The sequence below is a fragment of the Bombus bifarius genome, unplaced genomic scaffold, assembly GCF_011952205.1.
Source record: "Bombus bifarius isolate JDL3187 unplaced genomic scaffold, Bbif_JDL3187 scf7180000008062, whole genome shotgun sequence".
Classification (NCBI taxonomy): domain Eukaryota; kingdom Metazoa; phylum Arthropoda; class Insecta; order Hymenoptera; family Apidae; genus Bombus; species Bombus bifarius.
In genome coordinates, this window is record NW_022884426.1 from 456,674 (window position 1) to 478,090 (window position 21,417).

A 21,417-nucleotide genomic window follows, 5' to 3' on the forward strand; every position below is an offset into this window, starting at 1 on the left:
ATTCTCTCTATCCCGTCCCGCGCAACTACATCACCAACCACTATCACTGCTAATATGTATTGCAAGCGAAAGCGAATGAGACGCGGCTAATAGATTTAGCTGGCGACCATGCATGCATGCGCGCGCGTGTACGCGCTCAAATAATTCAACCCTGCAAAAAAAATTTAATTCGTAAATTGGAAGAAATTAGACATGTCAGTGCAGAGAACGTAGAAACGCAAACCGTAAGCGAAATGTACAGTACAAGCGGTCGGTTATGCGCAAACGGTACGTGAGTTAATGAATTAATCGTCGGTCAATGCATGAGTGTGTGTGCCTCGAATTCCTTATTTCTAAAAGTTGCGCGATTTCTGCAAGTACAGCCATCTCACGACGAATTTCTCAATCTTTCGTGTCGAACGCTATTCACGATCTTACGAACTCTGTTTGAGTATTTGTTAGCTTTGCTTCTCGCGTTTCAATATCACTCGACGGTACAAGCTTAATTTCTCTGAAGAATATAGCTGATAATAGTCGAGTTTTCGTGCAAGCTATATGTATATAGAAAAGCTTGCTCGAAGGAAAAGTGCAGGAAAGGTTGTGAAAGCAGATCTGTCATTTGCTCTTTGACCCATTTGCGGTGGAAGCGATGTTCGTATCATATTGTAGAGGCATTAAATCGGGCACCGCAGATATTATTCTGCAGGCTGCTAGTAAATATACTTACATATATTGCACTCGAGATGACGCAAGTTTTGCGGTTCAACTTCCCTCGTGCTTACGTACGTACGAAATTTGTAAAATTGCTGACACTGTAGTTACAAATTGGATGTCAAATGAGAACAGCCGTAAGGTCAAACTGCATTCGAATCGAAATAACGAACGCTTGAGTCAGTTGATCAAACTACAGAAAAAACAACGATTCGTGTGTTATCGAGTCGATTTTTAATACGGTTGCATTCGCGATGTCTTTTCGTCTTTGTGTCCTTTTAGTTCTCCTTTTAGCTATATGGGGTAACTATGGCATTCAAGTGTTTGACAAACAAAATCGTTTTCCTCAAGAAGTATCGGAACGGCTAGATGAATATTGGAACTTGTACAAGGTACTATAAGCGTCTTATTTGAATATCTTCGATCAATATTACAATTAAGCTAGATTGTAATGCAAATTAATATCCTTACAAATATACATAAAAGAAGTAGGGAATATAAATAAAGGACTGATTCGTTTATTAAATATTACGAGGACCTTATTGAATTATTAAATATTTCAGCAAAATTTTTTACTCCATCGTACGTATCGTGTGTTATAATACTTTACTCTAAGATATTACTGTTGCCGCAGACTCGTTACAATAAAAGTTACTCTGGAAATCTCGAGACTAACCGAAGGATAGCTTGGGAAGAAAATCTAATAACGATTTATAAGCACAATATGATGGCAGCTGCGGGTCATCACAGCTATACATTGAGAGACAATCACATTGCCGATCTCGGAACTAGGCAATATATTCGAGAAATGGTTCGTATTCTAAGAGAGCTATCGTAAAACGGATATTATTCGGTAATAAATAAATTCTAACTAGAGATTTGTTTCATTTCCTAATCATACTATAACCAACAGTATAGAGTACCATCTAGCGGAGATATTCTCCATATTTTTTCATATTATGCGCAGCACGCACATTTCCACAAACTTAAATTTTAGATAAACATTCAGTTACGAGAAAAATTGAAAGAAAATTCTTCTTTGTAGTATAACGGTTTGGATTTTTCTTTTCTTTATTCTCTAGGTAAAACTAATCCCTAGTCGTAAGCGGCGTGTATCGAATGAACCGATGGTCGGAGCGGTTTTACATGATCCTCGAAGAATTCCACCACAGCTTGATTGGCGCGAAATGGGATTTAAAACGCCGCCAGAAAACCAAAGAGACTGCGGCAGTTGTTACGCGTACTCGGTAGCCACCAGCATTCAAGGGCAAATCTTCAAAAAAACAGGAATGTTAATTCCATTGAGCGAACAACAGTTGATCGATTGCAGTACGTCCACTGGAAATTTAGGTTGTTCAGGAGGTTCTCTGAGAAACACACTGAGATATCTCGAAAAGGCAAAAGGTCTAATGCCTCAAAGCCGTTATTCCTATACAGCGAAAGTACGTTCCTTTCTATTTTTCCTCTTCTTTGTCATTTTTCTTTACGATAACACTGACATACGAAATGTTGAAGCAAAACACGAACTGTTCTCAATCCTGATAATGCTATATTCGGAAAGACATTCTTTATTTTATTCCATTATACTTCGACTATAACGTACAGTGGTTAGAAAAAGTGTTCGCACAACGTTATGTTTGTTAATTATACGTACAAATTCTTCTCGTAGCTACTGTAGGTAAGTTCGTTCGCAGACTATCGGTATCGAGATTTCCGTTATTCCGTTATCCCTCGTGTTTCATAATATATCTTATCTCCAAATGCTGATTTAAGTATACGCTCGTGGCTGAAGTAACAAGTATATTTTTAAACAAAATGTGTACATTAGGAATTCGCGAATGTCAACAAACATGAGGCAACGAAATCAATATCGAAGAAAGTCCAAACGATATCGAATTACGTTCGGATTATGTGTTTTATGTATCGTAGATTAGTATGTATACATGTATATGTATAGGAGGGAAAGATAATTATCCACCAATGATATGTTTGCTTTTGGAGGATAGCAAGGTCCGTGTCGTTTTGTAGAAGACTTGAGCGTAGTTAACATCACTTCATGGGCAGTTTTACCAGCACGTGACGAAAAAGCTTTGGAAGCTGCCGTAGCGATCATAGGTCCAATAGCTGCTTCGGTAAATGCCAGTCCAAAAACGTTTCAACTTTATCAGTGAGTATTTTTTATTCCAAGATTATCGGGTCTGTTAAGGCAAACAATATCGTGGTATTCCGGGTGATAGAAAAACGAAAATGGGGTTTGAAAGGGAGTAGAGAATTAAACAGAGTTGTTGTAATAAAAGAGCATAGAAAGGAAACGGACAAAGCGCCTTTGACACCCGACCAATCCGTGTTTAATGAATGTTTACGCGAAAGATGAAAGTACGAAAACTCGTATCATCCCCCTCTGACAGATGTTCAAAGAAATTGGTCCATTCGTACGATAACCTTTGATGCATCGTTTATGCGATGACCCTGAAACGACAACGAACCGAAGTCATTGAACTGTCGTTTACGAATTAAAAAGAGGCGCGGAAGTTTTTACATACTCGCAAAAATACTCGTTGTCACAAGTTTTTACGATTGCTCTATCGAAATCTCAGTACGCGATCTTCTGTACCTTCCATCCTCGCATTTCCTTTCTTGTTATCTCATTTTCTTATTCTTTTGTTCTTTCCTAGTTACAAAGGTAAGAAAATTTTGTTTCGCAGCACAGGAGTCTACGATGACGAAGTTTGTAGCTCGGACATGGTGAATCACGCTATGGTGATCGTTGGATACACGCCAACCGAATGGATTCTGAAGAACTGGTGGGGTAACGGATGGGGTGAAAATGGATATATGCGTCTGGCTAAAAACAAAAATCGATGCGGCATAGCCAATTATGCGGCGTATGCAAAAGTTTAACTCAATATGAATCGGAGAACGAACCCATTAAAAGATATTTATTAAAATCTATTATTTTTAAATTAACGACGATACCATTGTACATCTCTTCGTGTCATTCTCGGTCATTAAAGGAAGAACGTATAGTGGCATGAACGTATAGATCGGCGTGTATGGGTGCGGATGATCCGAAAACACGATTAGGTCGAAGCTCGCCAACTCTTTCAAGACACTGAAGAGATTTACGTACTTTCACGATTTTTCCCACCTCCGAAAGAACAAGATAGTATAAGTATAAAACAGTAAGAGTTTGATCGCTCTCGGAAGCGATAGTTTAATCAACCTTGAATTCAGCTACAGATTACTCATTTTCTCGACGATTAATTCTTTTTGCCATTTCTTCTTATCTGGTAGACACTTGAAATAAAATTTTAGCAAGGGGTAACCGTTTATCGAAAAGAGTAACGTACGCGTGGGCAATCGTGGATCGAGAAAATTTTGTCGACGAAATTTGTTCCACGAATTCGTCCAGTAGTGCGTTTATGGAAAATAGACGACGCGCGTTTTCGCTTTACGTACCAAATGTTCTAGTAATTTGAAAATCTTTCTTACCAAACCGAGCACATAATTAAGAATTTAGGTGAAAAAGATGAAAAAACGGACTACAAAGACGACGAAGCACAAAGCATGTTCGTGGCGCGTGTTTCCCCCGACGATATCAGTACGATTCGTCTCCGTCCAATCCGCTGTATCCCCCGCTGATGGAGCAAAGTTCAGACTGTACCAAGAGCCGATGCGTGACTAAATAATGATTTAACGAAGTGTCTTCAGTCTTCGCGGGTAAGTTGCATGTGTTGTTGGATCAGCGAAAACGACCGAATCAATCGAAAGGTAGAGCCATAGCGAATTATTGATTATTACGTGGACCGAATAATAATTTTCGCTCGTTTATCGTTCAAGCATTCTGCGTCGAGCCTGAGGACAATATAGTGATAAAAAGACAAAGAAGAAAGTAAAGAAGGAAGAAGAGAAAGAGGAAAGCAAGGTTGAGAGAAAGGGGGTAGAAAGGAGCAGAATGGGAGGAACCTGAGGGAGGAAGAAAACGCGGTAGCAAAAAAGGGAACTAAGGAGGAAAGGAAAGAAGGCTAAGAGGGAAAATAAAAATGTGGATTAATCGAACAAGAATATTTTTTAAAACACAGTCGAATTCGAGTTCGTAGAATTACTGACGATTTTATTAGCGGTCCATGCATTCGATAGCTACCGATAGCGAGATAAAAAGAAGAGAAAGGAGATCGATGTGCGACTTAATGGAAAATCAGTGGGTATTCCTGGATCGATGAGATTCTTCGAAACAATGTTAAAGGGGTAAACGAATGAAAGAAAAATATCTGTAGGAAAACACGTGTGAGTGGGATATTCATACCCGATGCAAAATATCGACACGATGCGTCTAATTCAACAGCTGGTATTACTTTCTATTCTCTTGTTGGATAATCAGGTGGAAGTCACCTGGCCCAAGGCCGCAAATCCCTTGCCTTACCTTCGGTGGGCATCTAATTTACGATCAGGCAGTTCGACCTCACCGAGTTCTTCTTCCTCTTCCTCGTTTTCTTTATCGACTTCTTTCGAGGAAGAGAATTGCGCTGAATGTACACAAAATAAGGTTGGCATACTAACCGTTACCGATCCGATTTTAACAGAGCTAAGAGTCGAGTATGTCAAACAACAAATACTGAAGAAGCTGAGACTTTCCAAGCCACCCGAGATATCGATGCCGCTGTCGACCTTGCCGAAGCCTCTGATAAATGGTCGTGTACTCGAACTTCAACCCGGAGCACCACTCGAACCGGAAAAATCAGCTGACAGTTTTTATGGAAAAACAGACCAAATTGTTGTTTTTCCGAACGAAGGTCAGTCCCTGTGAAACTGAACGATCCGTTTCACGAGACGCGTGTATCTCTGTGAAATTAAAGCGAGGCGAAAAAATGGAAGGAAGATACATCTAATCTTACGTTTAACGAGTATAAATTTTCAAGCGACTATTTATGCAAGTTGGTATTTTTACGACAATACCGCAACTAAATACCATTGTTTCGAGTATTTCAGCGCGTTACGTATATCTCGCGGATTTCTGCGTATCAAAGTTTTCTATAAATGCATAAACATCTGCAGTCTGCGAATTATTCGATCACTTCAAATTTCTACATTTAATTAAACGTTAATTAAAAATCTCGCATTTAAATTCCATCGATAAGATGTTTACGCGCGGCGATTAACTGACATTAGACCTTCTCTTCTGCATTTCGCTACTGTAAGCATCTTGTCGTCTTTATTCCATCGTTAACATGTTCGAATCGGACAGAGACCACTTTGCGTTTTTTAGTAACGGCAAATCGAACACGAAAATAAATGGCAAAATTTTCAGGTATTGCCGATTCGAAAAAGTGCCAACAGAAATCGAACCATCTGACGGGCTTTAATCCGGCAGCCTGTTTCACGTTTTATCTACCGAACGAAATGCAATTCGTGGATGTGACCTCGGCGCAGCTTTGGTTTTACAAGGAATACGACGAAAATGACTACCTAAATCAAACTTTCGTGCTCTCTGAGCTCGATCATTGGGATTTGAGCGGCAACTTCGAGAAAAACACGATTATGGCTATCTTTGAAACCGATATCGGAGGTAGGTAAATCGAGATACTTCCTTTTCTTAGGTATTCGCGCACAGGTAAAAGCTTCGTCTAATTCTCGTTCTTTCGTGCATCTTTCGTGTTTTCATTTCTCTTAGATACGGGGTATACGACGTTATCGTAAAAATACCGAACCGAGTGAAATCGACCGCTTCTCTTCCTGCCTCTGTCCCGTTACATATCATCGTTACAGCAAAACCATTTGCCATGTCGTAATTTTGTCGCGTTTACATCTGTCGACACAGTTTATCGTTTTATAAATGAACGCTTTAAGCTTGAAGATTGAACAACGATTTAGAGTAACAACATGGATACTTCGATCTCTTTTCTCATAAAATTGTAGAATTTCGCCGGAAGATATAGTGACGACGGAAAGATTTAAGCGAATCCTTGGAATTCCCCTTCCTAGTCACGATGCTAATAAAAGCGGAATTCGACGATGTAAGCGAATTGATCGAAAAGAAATTGTCAATGATACGTTGCGTTAACGCAACGTTCATCCTTAATGGGATAAACTGTTTTTAACCGAGTCGTCCTTTAATCGGAAACTTCTACAATTACCGAATCAAAATTGAGCAAAAAGAAATCGATTTCGGTCAGCTTTTAGTCCCCGCTGATATAACTATGTATTATATAATTTATTTTCGACAGAATGGAACGATACATAAAAAAAAAGGTCGGAGATCTCTAAATAAAAAAAAATGATTCCTCCGAACAGATTTACAATCTAAATAATCGGTTAATTCGACTTGCCCCAGGTAACAGATTAAAACGTTGGAAATGTTGCACCGAAGTCCATACACCGAAAGTACGGGACAAATGCTAATCTTAAAGCATATTTTAATAGATTTAGTTAGCGAAAAAATTATAGGAACATGAGAGCGAAAGAAAGAAGATGAGAGGGCGGACGGGAGAGGGGCAACTCGTTAAGATACACGAAAAGAATCGGCGAAACTGAGCGCAAAACTATGCAAAGATATTTGTTGACAGTTGGTAAGGACTTTAGACCGTGAAGTGGTATGTCAGCAAAAAAATTCAACGCTCTCACGGTATAAAGTCACTTCATGCTGTATTACTGCAGTATCGCGATTACGAATCGACCAATTTACAGGAATCGAACGCGAAATTAAGTCGATCGTGTCACGAAACTTTCTAACGGTCGTGCGGTTATTCGATCGAATTGGGGGGGGGGGGCGAGTGTCAAAATGGAAAGAACAATGGCAGCGTAGTCAAATCTTGTCTCTAACCTCTTCTCTCGTGCCACATGTACCATCGCCACCACCCTCCACCTTCCCACGCTTCTAGCCATTCGCAATGCAATTATGCATTTAGAATCGCGATCGCATTGAAAAAAGAAATGAAAAAAAAAAACGGTAAAACAAAGAAAGAAAAGAAAGGAAATATACGGAATATAGAGATGGTAATGGACAAAATATCGATGCTCGCAGATACAGCAACATTCTCGATTGTGCGAACGAACAACGATGTAGTCGAATCGAAACGATAAGAATAAGAATAAGCGAAATGGAAAGGAGAGGCGAGGCGAGTCGAGGCTAGGCGAAGAGAGGAGAAGAGGGACGAGGCGTGGCGCGACGATACGAAGCGATCGCAGGTTAAAACGATCAGGACGATCGCTGTTTCAGAGGGATGGGTGAAGACCGACGTAACTTTCACGCTGAAGAAATGGGTGGAAGAACTTCGATTGAATCACGCGATACAGGTAGCTTGTAGCACCTGTTCGATAGATCGGGACACAGCGCCTGTATCCGTTGAACAGACATTAAAACCGTTCCTTGTGATACACACGTCGCCGTTACCGCAGAAAAACAGACCGAAGAGGAACTCGAATTGTCTGCCGGAAATGAAGGAGTGCTGCAGGGACGAGCTCTATATTAATTTCAAAGACATCGGTTGGAGCGATTGGATTCTTCATCCGAGCGGATATCACGCGTATTTCTGTCGTGGATCGTGTTCTTCCGCAGCTTCGTTGACCATCAGTGGATCTCCCTACAATAACGTGATCAGAGTAGGCATCCTCTTTTATCTTCTCTTTTGCTCTTGATGCTTGAATTTATGATTGGATTTATTGGATTTATTGCTTGGTTGAATTTATTACACAACGTAATGCTCTCAAACCTGACTTATTTTACGATCTCGCAGTATCCTTCCCCGCCAAATAATCAACAGAGACTACCGCCAACGATTGTATAGGATGCGGCCGAATAACACGTAAGAAGTAAGAAAAAAGATATAGAATACAATTTTTCTCCTATGACGCTTCGTTTTCAAGAGAATCAAGTTTGAACATTTTTCAGCTATATTTTACCCGCCGATAAGCCGACTGGATACGAGTAAAAAATCAACAGGTTATTTCATTCTAGATGCGAAGATAAGTCAAAAATGAGAAAAAAGTTTTTTCGTTGAAAGCGTTTCATCTTGCAGAAAACAGAGTTTGAAAGCGTTTAGTAAAAATGCCGTTGATTGCTTACTTCTGTTCGGTCCAGATGTCTCTCTGTGTTCAAATATACTTGATCGAGTTCCAAACTCGATTTTCTCGAAAACGAAGAATTTTATTTTATATTTTCGTCTTACTTTTTCGTAGAGAATCGCCCGATGCCTGCTTGTACGTGTTATTCGGCCATACCCTATATTGAACTTTTTCGGAGCATTAATTTTTTCTCTTTTATTGTTTTAGAGGTTATTGGCCAAGAATGGTAGCACAACGCGTCGTAAAAACGAGATCATTCCATGTTGTTCACCTACGCAATTGTCGCCGATTCAACTGCTCTACGTTGATTCGAACAATACGATCACGCAAAAAACACTGCCAAATATGGTAGTGGAAGCCTGCGGTTGCATGTGATTTACGAAAGTCGCTGAAATTCTCCCACAAATCCCCCGAAAATACCCTACGTCGGCTCGATCGATTCGAATTCGAGGTCCTATCGCACCTGATTCAATCGTTTCCAAAGCGACGAGAGTTTGATCCCCTTCGTTACCTGAAACAAGTTCCTTTTGAATAAATTTGCACATGCAACCTCTTCGTATCCTGAATTTCAAAGGAGCAAAACTATATACTAAAGTGTATAGAACTCTCGAATGTTCACCGTTTCGTTGAGAATTTATCGAAACATTATCGCGGAGAAACGCGATGCTTCTGTCGAATCGAATAGACTTCACGCGTAGTTTTATGGTTCGCAGTGAAGAGACTAGGAAAACGTTTAAAGTTTAAACGTTGTGGACTACAAATGCTCTCAGAAAGCCCGTGGAAGGCACGAATACAGAATCGAGAAAGAATGTACACGCACGAGTCGCCTTTGATTTTAGTTTCCACGTCGAATACAGTTGTTTATACCTTCGCGTACAGAGACTCAAGAAAGTATTTAAACGGTTACAGTAACTTCATATTACGCAGAACATTTTGAAATATTATTAACACGACTGTCACAATTGGTAAAATTTGAAACGAATTTAAAAATCTATATATATATAGATTTATATATATAGAAGTTAAAATATTTGAACAGTCAATTATTCGTTGTATTAATGAACCACGATATTTAATGAGATCATTTTTAGCACTAATTATACGTTTAACACCACTATTCATGCTGTATACATACTAATTTTTTGACATGTAGATTGATATATGTACAGTAGCGTTCGGATATGTGGCCACGAATTTGTCCGCTCGTATGGCCACAAGTTATCCCCACCAATCCCTGGAACTGCTGGCGCGAGGCAGGCCTCTGCGTTATCTATGATCCGCATCAATGTAATTCAAATCGGAATAAGAAAAATACAATGTTTTTTATTTTTTTATTATATCGTTACGAGATAGCCTCAGTCGGATTATTGAGATTTGTACAAACATGACTATATCTGATCAACAATTGTTAACTAAACTAATGGAATATGTAATATACGACTAGGAGTAAAAAATGATCTGGTTCTACAGTATCTTATTACATTCTACCTATTCTGTCTCACTCGCATTGTCTACTTCTCCCTTTTGCCTTGCATGCACGGACAGCGAAGTGAGCAGGAGTCAGATAATGTGGGCAAATTCTCGGAAAGTCAACTCCCAGGATATATGGTCAAACAGGTCCCGATCGGTGGCCATGCATCCGATTTTCGTATTGGTTTCAAATTTTACTAAAATAATGACGACGACTATGTCTCGTTACTAATAAAATTTTAAAAAATTTGGTACAATGTACATAATACATTCATCAAAACTTTTCATTTGTGTTCAAATACTTGCGTTCGAATACTTTTGTGAGCAAGTGCACGTATAGTATCCATCTTTGTACACATATGTATACACAAAAATAGACCGCCTCTTAATTTTTCACGTGAGAACGGTGCTCATTAATAAGTTAAATAGAAAGTTGCGTAATGCCGATAAGAACGAACATTATTTGCACGTTAAGTCATGCGAATAATTGAAACAGTATTCATTTTCTAGCCCTACTTACCGCTAGCGTGAAAATCGCGCGCACCACGTGCGTTTAAATTAATTGTTCCATACTTAATCCAAACGTAATTGCGTAATCACGCACGTTGATAGAATGTATTTATTATTAAGTCAAATCAATTATATGTATATTCTAACAGACAAACAACCATCGAGGCGAGCTTGTTTCCTCCCGTTGTCAATTCAGTTAATACGCTTATTCACCTCAATGCCTCTATATTTACTGAGAGAATTACGATCAATATCCTCGCCATTGTTTATTGAATGCATGAACCAAATAGTCGAATGATCGAATTGGATCCAATATATGTAGAATATTAACCACTGGCTAAGTTTAGGATAGATCTTACATCTTAAGGAACTTCGTGACTCGTAACAAATGTTCTGAAATATAAAACATGTAAAAAATCAGAGGTCTTGCTGTGCCCTTTGCGATTTAAAACGATGAGTGTAGCGATTATATTGAAACTATAAACAAGTTTCAATAGAAACTATAATTACGGTAACGAATGAAATAGACCTGACATCTTACGGGATTTGATATCACAAGTTCTGAAATACCGACCGTTTAACTTAACTTAGAGTTCAGAGTTTAAGATAATAAATGTAGAAATTACATTTATAAACGCAGAGAAGGTACCTGATGAATTTTTGGTGATTCGTATAACAAAATTAAATTTTACTATGAAATTATAAATAATATACAAGCAATGATATCTTACAATTGCAGTTCGAATACCTCTACAATATTCGTTTATCTTAACACAGAATTAAATGTAGAATTTAATACGTTGTACTTTACTCAACAACTATCAGATAAAAATCTATGCTTGTATAGAAATCAGCGAAACTACTTAGTAAATATTCTAACTACATAACACAATCAACCAAGCAGCTCATATTATTTGCTATACAATTCATAATTGTATCATGTATGTGTAGTTGTCTTTAAATGGGAATAAGAAAGAAAAAATATTATGGAAGGAAAGCAAAGTCAGCGTAAATAAAGTGATCTTCACAATCAATCAATGATCCGTGCAAAAGAAATTATAATGCAAACTACTGGCGATTTTGACAATTAAGTAAGAGACCAATGAAATGCGAACAAGATGAGTTCGAGAAACTATTTAACTTCGATATAGCATTATCTAAGAAACTATTAAATAAACATATATATTCGTTAAACAAACCTTGTAGTAGTTTATAAGGGGCGAAGAATTACTACGTTATGGAAATCACGCACTTTTAAACAGGATAACACGCGTAGAGTGTAGATGTCATGCTTTTAGACATGGAAGTGGTGCTTTGTCCTGCCAAATGCTTGCCTAATTGATCGCTAATTGGCTGAGGCGGCACGGATTCTTATCAATTAAAACCGACTCGAGAAACTGAAATATTGCACTAAACAATTCTTTAACGAACTATGACATTTTCAAACCAGATAGTTGTAAAGAATTTTTAACGTTTAGCTTTCTGATTAATAATTAAGGAGCTTGTGTACATGCTAAGTGGACGATTCCTTGAGAAAACATTGAATGGTATGAAAGAAAGGAAAAGAAAAGGGGGAAAAGAAGAAAGAAGCTAGGAGGGAGATTATCAGGAGTGAATGAAATAAAATATAATGACAAGAAAGAGGAGGGAATAAGAAAAGTCGAGAGGAGTAAAGGGGGTAAGAAATGAGAAAGAAAATGGAATAAAAAAAAAGACCAAGGAAAAATGAAAAGAGAAATGATATGAACAGTAAGGGAAATAAATTATACGTACTTTGTCTATAATTATAACACAGAATGGATTAGCTTGCAATGCACATAATCTAACATGACACATTTTCTAACCTAACCTTATTTTATATTGAATCGATAACGTCGGAAGTGACATAAAGATGGAATTCTAACCCAGACGAGTAATAAACACAGATCTGTATGAATACATAGACTATAGAATAGACATATTGCCACTAATGAATTATCGTCTGTAGTTTTTAGAATGTATAATATATACTATCCTTAATTAGCATATATCTCATTTATGGAACAAGACGTTAAACGCAATCGATGATATAAATACGACACACCTAAAAGCTGAAAATGTACGTGATGTCTTGAATCGATGTGAGCTAAGCCCATTTACGGGCCTACTTTTAAAGTGTGAAATTAAAAGACACTGTATCTTCGTGATGTTGTCAGAAGTCGATGTATTTATCAGTAATTATACTCTTGTCGATCCTGAGATATATCAGCTTTGGGTCGATGGCCATTCATGTAAGTTCGTCAAATACAGTTGTATAAAAGTAGAACTTTTTGTTAAATAAAATTACCAATCTACTTGGATTGTCGAGTATAGATATAAGTGAAAATTCACAGGAATCTTTCTTATCCGTTTAGCAAGCGAAGCAGTAAATATCTTACATCAACGAGGAATATGTCAACAAACGAATGCCTCGATTGAATTAGTAGCTTCTGACATCCTCGATCACTATCGGACTTATGCACTGCTAGAAAAATTACTTCACACGCCTACTAAACTGGCGAGCGAACAGCTCGCGTTTCAAATAGAACCACAAACAAGTCAAATGCTTATTGAAATGTAACCAGATCTTTTTATTAACAATGTTATTTATATATACATACTTCTTCTTAAAACGCGTATTCTCTCGATTATAATTCGCAGGTACTATGAATTCGATGACGTTGTTATTAGAGAATTATTAGGTAAAAAATTAACGTCAAAAAGTAGGAAAGATATGGATGAGGTGTCAGAAAAAACAGGCATAACATTAAAGAGTTGTCGTCGACAATATGATAATGTGAAAAGAGTCTTCAAAGTTGTTGAAGATCTGCCAGGTTCCTTGGCTGCTAATATCGAACAACATTTTTTGCTCTCAGAAGATCTTGCCAAGTACAATATAAAATTATTACTTTGCATTGTTCTTCCATATATATGTAAAATTTATCTTAGCAGCTATGTTTTTATTATCCATCAGACGATATGCTGCTGTGGTGTTCATAGCGTGTCTTAGATTTGAGATGAACAAGAGAAAGCTTCAATTCTTAACGTTTCCTGATTTATATCATTGTGCCAACAGTATGATGTCATCGTGGACATACCGTTGTGTTGGATCAGAATATTTTGACACTGATTTAGATAGAGAATTTTTGTTAGAGTTAGCAGAATGTAGGGTGCTTTTAGAAAATGATAAACATCATAAACAGTAAGATCTTTTTTGTTGGATATATAGGATACACATTGTGTTTAGTTTCTACTATATTCCTTTACAGTTTGGTGTGCATCAAGCTTAAACCTATGCTTTTAGAACGTTCGTTTCAAGAAATAGATACTAACTTTCGTTCATATACAAGAGCTATCCTAGGTATAGGATGTAATCTCCATCGCACCAGAGATTTACGATTTTTTTTCTTGGAACTGGTAGAAAGATGTATAGAACCTTGGCGTCAAGTGAACTGGACACACGCTGACCTCAGAAATTTCATGTCAATATATACTCAATGTGCACTAGATATGGATGTACTTAGGTGAAGGCCAAATAGATTACTATAAGAAGTAAAATAATTTTTTGAAGATATTTTACTAACTTGTCTAATTTCAATATTTTATTTTTTAGGGATAATGAATTAAGAGACGCGTTTGAACGTTATATGACTGTTGTTACATGCTGTTTATTGCGCATGTATCATACATGACCATTAACAAATGAGGAAAATGGAATACAAAAAATTAATACGATTGGGAATGATGACAAATGAGCCATAGAAAATGAATGAAATGGAGAAAATTGTAGTCATATTGGAATTTATTAAGTTTTCATAATAAATAATTAATAAACAAATGCGGCATGTTTATTCGTTCATTTCGTACACGCTAAAAATTTACAATTTTGCCTATCTATGTAATACATTTGAAAATTATCTTTAAAGTTAATTTAAAATGAGATTAACTCATAGTAGCATCTAATAAGATGTGGCAGTATTTCAATGACTTATCTTTCATGTACGAAGGACATTCTGGTATTGTTCCAGAAGCAGTAACGTTAATTTGTTTTAGTAAATAGTTGTACTATTTTGAATCAACATGTACAAGTATACAACCTTGTACGCACTAACGTCACACATTCACACATACGCATCACTTAATTATGTGTAGATCTGTGGATATAGTGTACAAGTACTGCGAATTGAACCCTTTTTCTATCAGCAAAACAACTTTCTACCATCTTATTATCATTAAACTTTGTACTTACTTTCTACCTCATGAGGAATCTACTAGAGGCCGTAACGTGAAATGATACAAAGACCATGTGAAACTCAAAGAAGAAACAAACAGCATTTTTCATTTTACCTAGAGATCTATATAAATAATTACTCCAACCCCAATACTTTATTTACTGCGAACACAATATCACTTGTTTGCGGCAAACATGCGATTTCCAATGATTTGGCATAGGGCATTGGCGCGTCAACACCTGTGACACGAATTACCGGTGCGTCAAGATGATAGAAAGCTTCGCCTGAAAACGAATGTGAAACGTGAATAAAAATTACACGCGATGATTAAGTTGCTTATACATCAATTGAATTAGGAAAACTTACTTTCTGAAATTTTAGCACTAATCTCCGCTCCGATACCACAATGTGGCCAACCTTGTTCCACAGTTAAACAATGATTTGTTTTCACTATTGATTGTATAATGGTATCTATATCTAATGGTCTTAAAGATCTAAGATTTATTACTTCTGCTTCTATTCCTTTCCCTGCAAGCTCATTTGCTGCTGCAAGAGCCTCTTCTACTGCTTTGGAATGTGCCACTAATGTAACATGTTTTCCAACACGTTCAATCTTTGCTTTACCAATTGGTAAGACGAAGTCTTTCGATAAAGCCTCATCAGACATAGGATACTGAGCACCATATAATATTTCATTTTCTAATACAACAACCGGATCGGGATCTCGAATGGCAGCTTTTAGCAATCCTTTTGCATCTTCGCTAGTATAAGGTGATAGTACTTTTAAACCAGGACAATGACTATACCAAGCACCGAAGCATTGAGAATGTTGTGCAGCCACTCCAGCTGCTGCACCATTAGGTCCACGAAAAACAACTGGTACGTTTACTCTTCCAGCAGACATGTAAAACGTTTTAGCAGCAGAATTGATAATTTGATCGATAGCTTGCATTGAGAAATTGAATGTCATAAATTCACATACAGGACGTAAACCAGCCTAAAACATTTAATTAAACAAAGAGCATTAATTAAGAAAACAAGAAATTATGAGTTTTCAGAAAAATGGAAGAAATATTATACAAGAGGAAGTAGGAACATACCATAGCTGCTCCAACAGCTATACCAGCAAATCCTGCTTCTGTAATAGGAGTATCAATGACACGTTTGTCTCCATATTTTTTCCAGAGGCCCCTAGACACTTTGTATGCTCCATCATACAGTGCCACTTCTTCGCCCATCAAAAACACTTTCTCGTCTCTTTCCATTTCTTCATCCAGGGCTGAGTTCAAAGCATCTCGAACCGTCATCTACATCGTAATTGTGAAATCAGTAATGAGAAAAAATACGTTAAAATTTAATGTTACCTTTTTTCGATAACAGTAGAATCATTGCGAACAACGTATAGTAAGAACTGTTATCATAAATTGAAACGCTTAAGTCATAATCAAATAATTGACATCGGAAATAGATGACCTTTGTCGTCCTTCAGCATGTAACAACCAGATCGTATGATTTATTAAATGAACAATATAAAGCAAATAAAATCCATCAAATAGAAAGAAACGAAGAACCTTTCTTTAAGAAAGCTATTTTTATTAAGCGACAAGAAGGTCACACGCAAGTACAATCTTGTCAAAGTAGAAATAGGTTATGTCCGAACAAATGATAGAGAAAAAGAATAGTTGTACAATGTACAACAATAATTTTTACCTGCTGTGCGCCACTCCATTTTGACGTTGAAAACGATCGTCGAACAACCCTCCTTACCGCTGACTAAAAATAATGAATAATGAAAATTATGAGTTTTTCATTTTTTTTTAAACTACCAATATCATATGTTCTATAACATTTAAACTCGAAGTTGGTTTTTATGAGAACATATATTTACCGAGAACATTGTAGGCCGTTAATTGTTTTTAATAATCTTAAAATTTTGGATCGTTTCGATCGTTTCAATCGGTTCAATTGCTCCTACTCGTTATTCACGTGTGTCGCCAGGGCCTCTGGTTCGTGAATTTGTCTTTAGTCTTTACCATAGATCAAAATGCTGAACCAGAACAATTCAAGGTCAGTAGGCGAGCTCTTATGAAACATTTTTACTGTAATTTATATCTTTACATTATGATTTTTAATAAATTACCAAAAAACGAATTATTAGCCATCTAACCTATCGTTTTTTTAAACATTCCTATGATCTTTTTTTATTTTACATAGAGTTTTAAGAAATTGTACATAAACGTAATATATCATTTGACTCTCATAACAATGATGACGATAAATAGAAAGCGCCACTTTTTCAAGCCAATGATAGTTAACCGAGTTCATGATTTAACCAATCACGGCAGGATTTAATGAGTCGGTCTCTTTTTATTAATGTGTCCGAGCAAGATTAGCGGTTAGTCCCGAGTATGATGAACGCACGTGGTACAGCACGTAACAACATAGTAAAAACGGTCCAATTAAAAACATGCTTACCATTCAAACAAGTGAATTAATTTATTTCTCTTAATTTATATTTTAATCTCAAGTTCTTGTATTTTGTTTTACATATTTAAAACGATGGTTACATATATACTTACACGAAAACCACAACAGTGTGCATTATATTATCCACTTTGCAGTTATTTATTGTCGATCTCGATTATGTAAGGGAAATAAAAAAGAGAGAAATAGGGAAAATGATTTAATAATTCGTTCATCAAAAACTGTATTATATCATATAACGTATCGTTTAAGCATCTGCGAATGTATGCGAATGTACATGTATACATATACGTGTTGTCTGTATATTATACAATATGAATGAATGAAACAAGATCATAGAATTTAGGCAGTTTTGCGAACGATGGCGACGTGAACTGAACGTATTGATTAGGAAGCGAAAATAAATATAAAAATATCGTAATGTCATATTGACGTATCGAAGTTATCGCGTAAAAAATATATCGATGGTATTTTTTGGATATATCGATCGATAAGGAATCCGCGTCAATCAAATCCGCGATTCGATCGATAATATATATTTGAACGGAACGAAATTGGCTTACGAATCCTTAGATCAAGGAGACAAAGTACCAACATTAGCATATTGTTTATTTACAAAAAGTATTCGCTCATGGTACAATGACAATGCTATGTGAAAATGCGTGTTGCGTGCGTGCATGAGGATTGCTTTTATAGAAAATGCATACGTTGTTAACAATCATACAAGAACAATGTATGCGAAGACATTGTTTGCATCGTGACTGTGTTTAGGATCTTGTTTCGAGTATACGTACAGATTCTCAATAAATCGGCGAAAAGAATGCTCGATGAAACGTACTACATGAACGAATGACAATGAAACATCTCCGTGCATCGATATCTCGAGAAGGAAATTCAGTTTGGGTATACGTTCTAGACCGTAATAGCTTTTTTTTTCTTTGTCGGACTTTTTATTAACGAGAGAACAACAATTGCATAGAAGTTTAATCGAGTAAAACACTAGCTAGAGTAAAAGATCTTCTGTTTAGTCTGTAATTAAAATTATGATAACACAATCGAGGTCCAGTGAGATAAGAGAACGAAGAGAAGGCCCAAAAGTATGGGACTTGTATATATGTCTACTAACTGTTAGGTACTTGTTTTTCTTTTGTGTGTGTATTTGTATCGATCTGTGTATGTATGTATATACGTGTATGCGTTTACGTGTATGCGTGTATGTGTCTGCGCGCAGATACGTCGCTTATGGCTGTAAGAAGGCATAAAATGAATTGAAATAAAAGAAAGATACAAAAAGTACATAAAATAAGATCGAAAAGAGAAGTAGAAATCGTGGTTGATGTAAGAATACTGCCGTCGGAGCAAAAAGAGATCCTTTCTTGATCATCCTAATCTAATTAGCCGTAGATTGCAGAAGAATCGTCAATAGTAAGAATGATAATGATCATAATAATTGTAGTACCGTTAGCATCGGCTGTAAGTACACTACAACGATTTAACTTCAGTTTTGATAACGTCCACTACTCTCGGTTGTACGTTTGTTCTTCCAATGTGCCCGAGTACCGAGATAAATGCCCATCTCGTTGCACATTTTGTCGTCGAATAAATGCTGGCACAATATTTTTCTGATTAAATCATAAACTTAATTCGTTTGATGGCATCGAATCGTTTAATCGTTTTTCGCGCGTTTACTTCACGTTGATCGTTGTGCACCCGCGACAAACGATCGCAACGAATGCAAGCAAACCACATTCCAAGGAGGATCAAATTTTCCAGTGATTTTGACTGTGATTTAATCTAGGTATACATACTTAATAATTCGACGAGAGCTTGTCAAATTGCTCCGTGCCAATTAATCGCAAAACGCGTAACAATCTACGAGTACAGATGCGTGTATACCGAGAGTACGAAAGGCATCTGTGATAAGAAATAACAAGGCATAACTGACACGTGTTTACGCGTCGAGAGAATCTGTCGAAAGAATAATCTAGGAAATTTTTTACACGAGTCGAATCGAACAATAGAGTTCCTGGCTAATCGGCGACACGTTGAAGCGCGCGAATGCGGGCATGGGCGCAGGCGTAAATGCGCGCGCAGACACAAGTTCAGACGCAAGCGCAGTAGCAGGCGCCAGGCCGGAATCGGCGCACGTGTCATACGATTGGACGCGTAAACATCATTTCAACGCGCTAATTTACACGATATAAAAATCTCCTTTCCTTTGTATCATTTTTCGCTAATGTATGTACAAATAAACGGCTACCGATAACTCTTTTCGAATGCAGCGCGCATTCTCTTCGAACAAAGTATTTTTAAATAGAGTTGTCCCATTTCGTTCGTCAACGTTTCTCTATTTATTTAATGACAAGCGTCTGTTTTAGTCTAAGAGCTGGCTATATAAATTTCAACGTTACTTGTCGTGATTCGCATCATGCAGCTGTGATTTCTACACGGAAAGGTTGGACTACCGTTGCCAGTAACAAAACCTGCTAGGTAGAAGTTGGTGCGCAAAAGATGGGTCTTGAAAATACGGGTAGATACGGTAAATAATAGTACACACATGGAAAAGTATCGGCGGAAGTCTAGGTAGAAGATAAAATGTCGCCAAAGTTGGTAAAGTCAATGATCGTACAAGAACAGAACAAGTATACGAAGCACTGTCAAAATCGATAGCGGCTAATCAATTACCACTTTCCGAACAAAAAATAAAAGAGCTTTAGCGAACAACTACAAAAGTCGAATATAAATTTTAGTCTTACAGCTTCAATCGTATAAATGAATCGTTGGGACCACGAAACGATTCGTAGTATGCGCACACTGTATACGCCGCGCTCATTATTAACTTCATTAGCAACGATAATCTATTCAAGTAGAAATAACTGCGCCGAGTAGCGTTGAAATTTATTGTGTAGCCAGCTCTTGGTCTATTTCCTTGTACGTTGAATGGGAACAAAACGATTAAACGTACGCGTATGTATTTGTTTCACGCACACTGAGATGGCCAAAGTACACGTCGATCGGAAGATACATCGAAATCTTGTTATACTTTTGGCACTACCCTTGTTCGTTCGTTTCGTTCGTTTCGTTCGTTTCGTTCGTTTCGTTCGTTTCGTTCGTTTCGTTCGTTTCGTTCGTTTCGTTCGTTTCGTTCGTTTCGTTCGTTTCGTTCGTTTCGTTCGTTTCGTTCGTTTCGTTCGTTTCGTTCGTTTCTTCGACGATTCGGTATGTTTCTTATTTCTTACGTAGGCTGAAATTTTCCGTGGCGTCCAGGTTACTTATACAAGGACAATTTGAGGTAGTCAAAATATTCGAAGAGCTCGACGGTCAATGCGATGTTACCAATCGTTTAAAATTATCGATCATTTCGTATTGATACGAGAAGAAACGCGATCGTCTATTAAATCATTATTACGCACAGATTGAGCCCTTTTGAACTGTCGCGTCGTTGAACGCTTATTCGTACCAAAAATAATATAGCTTTCGTTGACAAATCTTTGTTTTTTTGAAAACAATATCTATGTATATTATAAACACGATTATCAAACAACGTTAGACATTTTTACGATAGTGGCATTAGTATGAATAAAGTAGGGATTTGCAGAGAAATAGAGATGTGAAGAATAAAGAGCGAAGATAGAAACAGGAAGAAACACGAAAATATGGCAACAAATAGCTGTAACATAGATATGATTAGTGAATTTACAGATCGGTTTCTCTCGCGATGCGAACACCTATTTGAAATACTCATCCAACAGCAACAGCAACTGTATAGGATCGTTTAGAATATAAATACACAGTCGATCGGCGCGTTTCCTATATGTATAAATGAGAAACATGATATCTATAAAAGTTTTGAACGAAAGAAACGTTTATCGATGCACAGATGGTAGAGAAAGATAAAGGAGAAGATCTTTCGACCTTACAGCGGTCGCGTTCGCCAGTAGTTCTCGTTCGA

The 21,417-nt window shown here is 37.2% G+C and overlaps 4 protein-coding genes and 1 long non-coding RNA gene across 10 annotated transcripts; 3 read left to right on the forward strand and 2 right to left on the reverse strand.

Annotated features, from left to right (window-relative positions):
• Nucleotides 1–155: 155 nt before the first annotated feature.
• Nucleotides 156–4,569, forward strand: LOC117208368 (cathepsin L1). 3 transcript variants are annotated; one of them, XM_033449527.1, is made up of 6 exons: nt 156–267; nt 545–1,082; nt 1,325–1,501; nt 1,773–2,132; nt 2,697–2,857; nt 3,396–4,569. In XM_033449527.1, the coding sequence occupies exons 2-6, from the start codon at nt 945–947 to the stop codon at nt 3,589–3,591; spliced, it is 1,032 nt and encodes a 343-aa protein (XP_033305418.1). In that variant the 5' UTR covers nt 156–267; nt 545–944; the 3' UTR covers nt 3,592–4,569. The 3 variants fall into 3 exon arrangements, with proteins under 3 accessions (XP_033305418.1, XP_033305419.1, XP_033305420.1); XM_033449528.1 differs by having other exon boundaries at nt 193–1,082; nt 3,401–3,550; XM_033449529.1 differs by lacking the exon at nt 156–267 and having other exon boundaries at nt 952–1,082; nt 1,254–1,501.
• Nucleotides 4,570–4,748: 179 nt separating this feature from the next.
• On the forward strand, nt 4,749–9,326 carry LOC117208365 (inhibin beta C chain). Its single transcript, XM_033449521.1, has 4 exons — nt 4,749–5,483; nt 5,999–6,256; nt 7,907–8,289; nt 8,959–9,326. Exons 1-4 carry the CDS (start codon nt 5,000–5,002, stop codon nt 9,124–9,126), a joined length of 1,293 nt encoding a protein of 430 aa, XP_033305412.1. The 5' UTR covers nt 4,749–4,999; the 3' UTR covers nt 9,127–9,326.
• A 740-nt stretch (nt 9,327–10,066) lies between these two features.
• LOC117208369 lies at nt 10,067–12,624 on the reverse strand. The gene is made up of 3 exons (XR_004487679.1): nt 12,505–12,624; nt 10,742–11,124; nt 10,067–10,418 (listed from the first exon to the last, which is right to left on the reverse strand). It is a non-coding gene; the product is annotated as an uncharacterized LOC117208369 (long non-coding RNA).
• LOC117208366 (acidic fibroblast growth factor intracellular-binding protein) lies at nt 12,600–14,587 on the forward strand. 3 transcript variants are annotated; one of them, XM_033449522.1, is made up of 7 exons: nt 12,600–12,643; nt 12,719–13,001; nt 13,125–13,326; nt 13,411–13,638; nt 13,724–13,951; nt 14,019–14,273; nt 14,363–14,505. In XM_033449522.1, the coding sequence occupies exons 2-7, from the start codon at nt 12,917–12,919 to the stop codon at nt 14,439–14,441; spliced, it is 1,077 nt and encodes a 358-aa protein (XP_033305413.1). In that variant the 5' UTR covers nt 12,600–12,643; nt 12,719–12,916; the 3' UTR covers nt 14,442–14,505. The 3 variants fall into 3 exon arrangements, with proteins under 3 accessions (XP_033305413.1, XP_033305414.1, XP_033305415.1); XM_033449523.1 differs by lacking the exon at nt 12,600–12,643 and having other exon boundaries at nt 12,677–13,001; nt 14,363–14,587; XM_033449524.1 differs by lacking the exons at nt 12,600–12,643; nt 14,363–14,505 and having other exon boundaries at nt 12,677–13,001; nt 14,054–14,225.
• Nucleotides 14,576–17,042, reverse strand: LOC117208367 (pyruvate dehydrogenase E1 component subunit beta, mitochondrial). Of its 2 annotated transcripts, XM_033449525.1 has the most exons (5): nt 16,870–17,042; nt 16,692–16,754; nt 16,082–16,288; nt 15,348–15,978; nt 14,576–15,265 (listed from the first exon to the last, which is right to left on the reverse strand). In XM_033449525.1, the coding sequence occupies exons 1-5, from the start codon at nt 16,876–16,878 to the stop codon at nt 15,117–15,119; spliced, it is 1,059 nt and encodes a 352-aa protein (XP_033305416.1). In that variant the 5' UTR covers nt 16,879–17,042; the 3' UTR covers nt 14,576–15,116. The 2 variants fall into 2 exon arrangements, with proteins under 2 accessions (XP_033305416.1, XP_033305417.1); XM_033449526.1 differs by lacking the exons at nt 16,692–16,754; nt 16,870–17,042 and adding an exon at nt 16,346–16,368.
• Nucleotides 17,043–21,417: the final 4,375 nt, after the last annotated feature.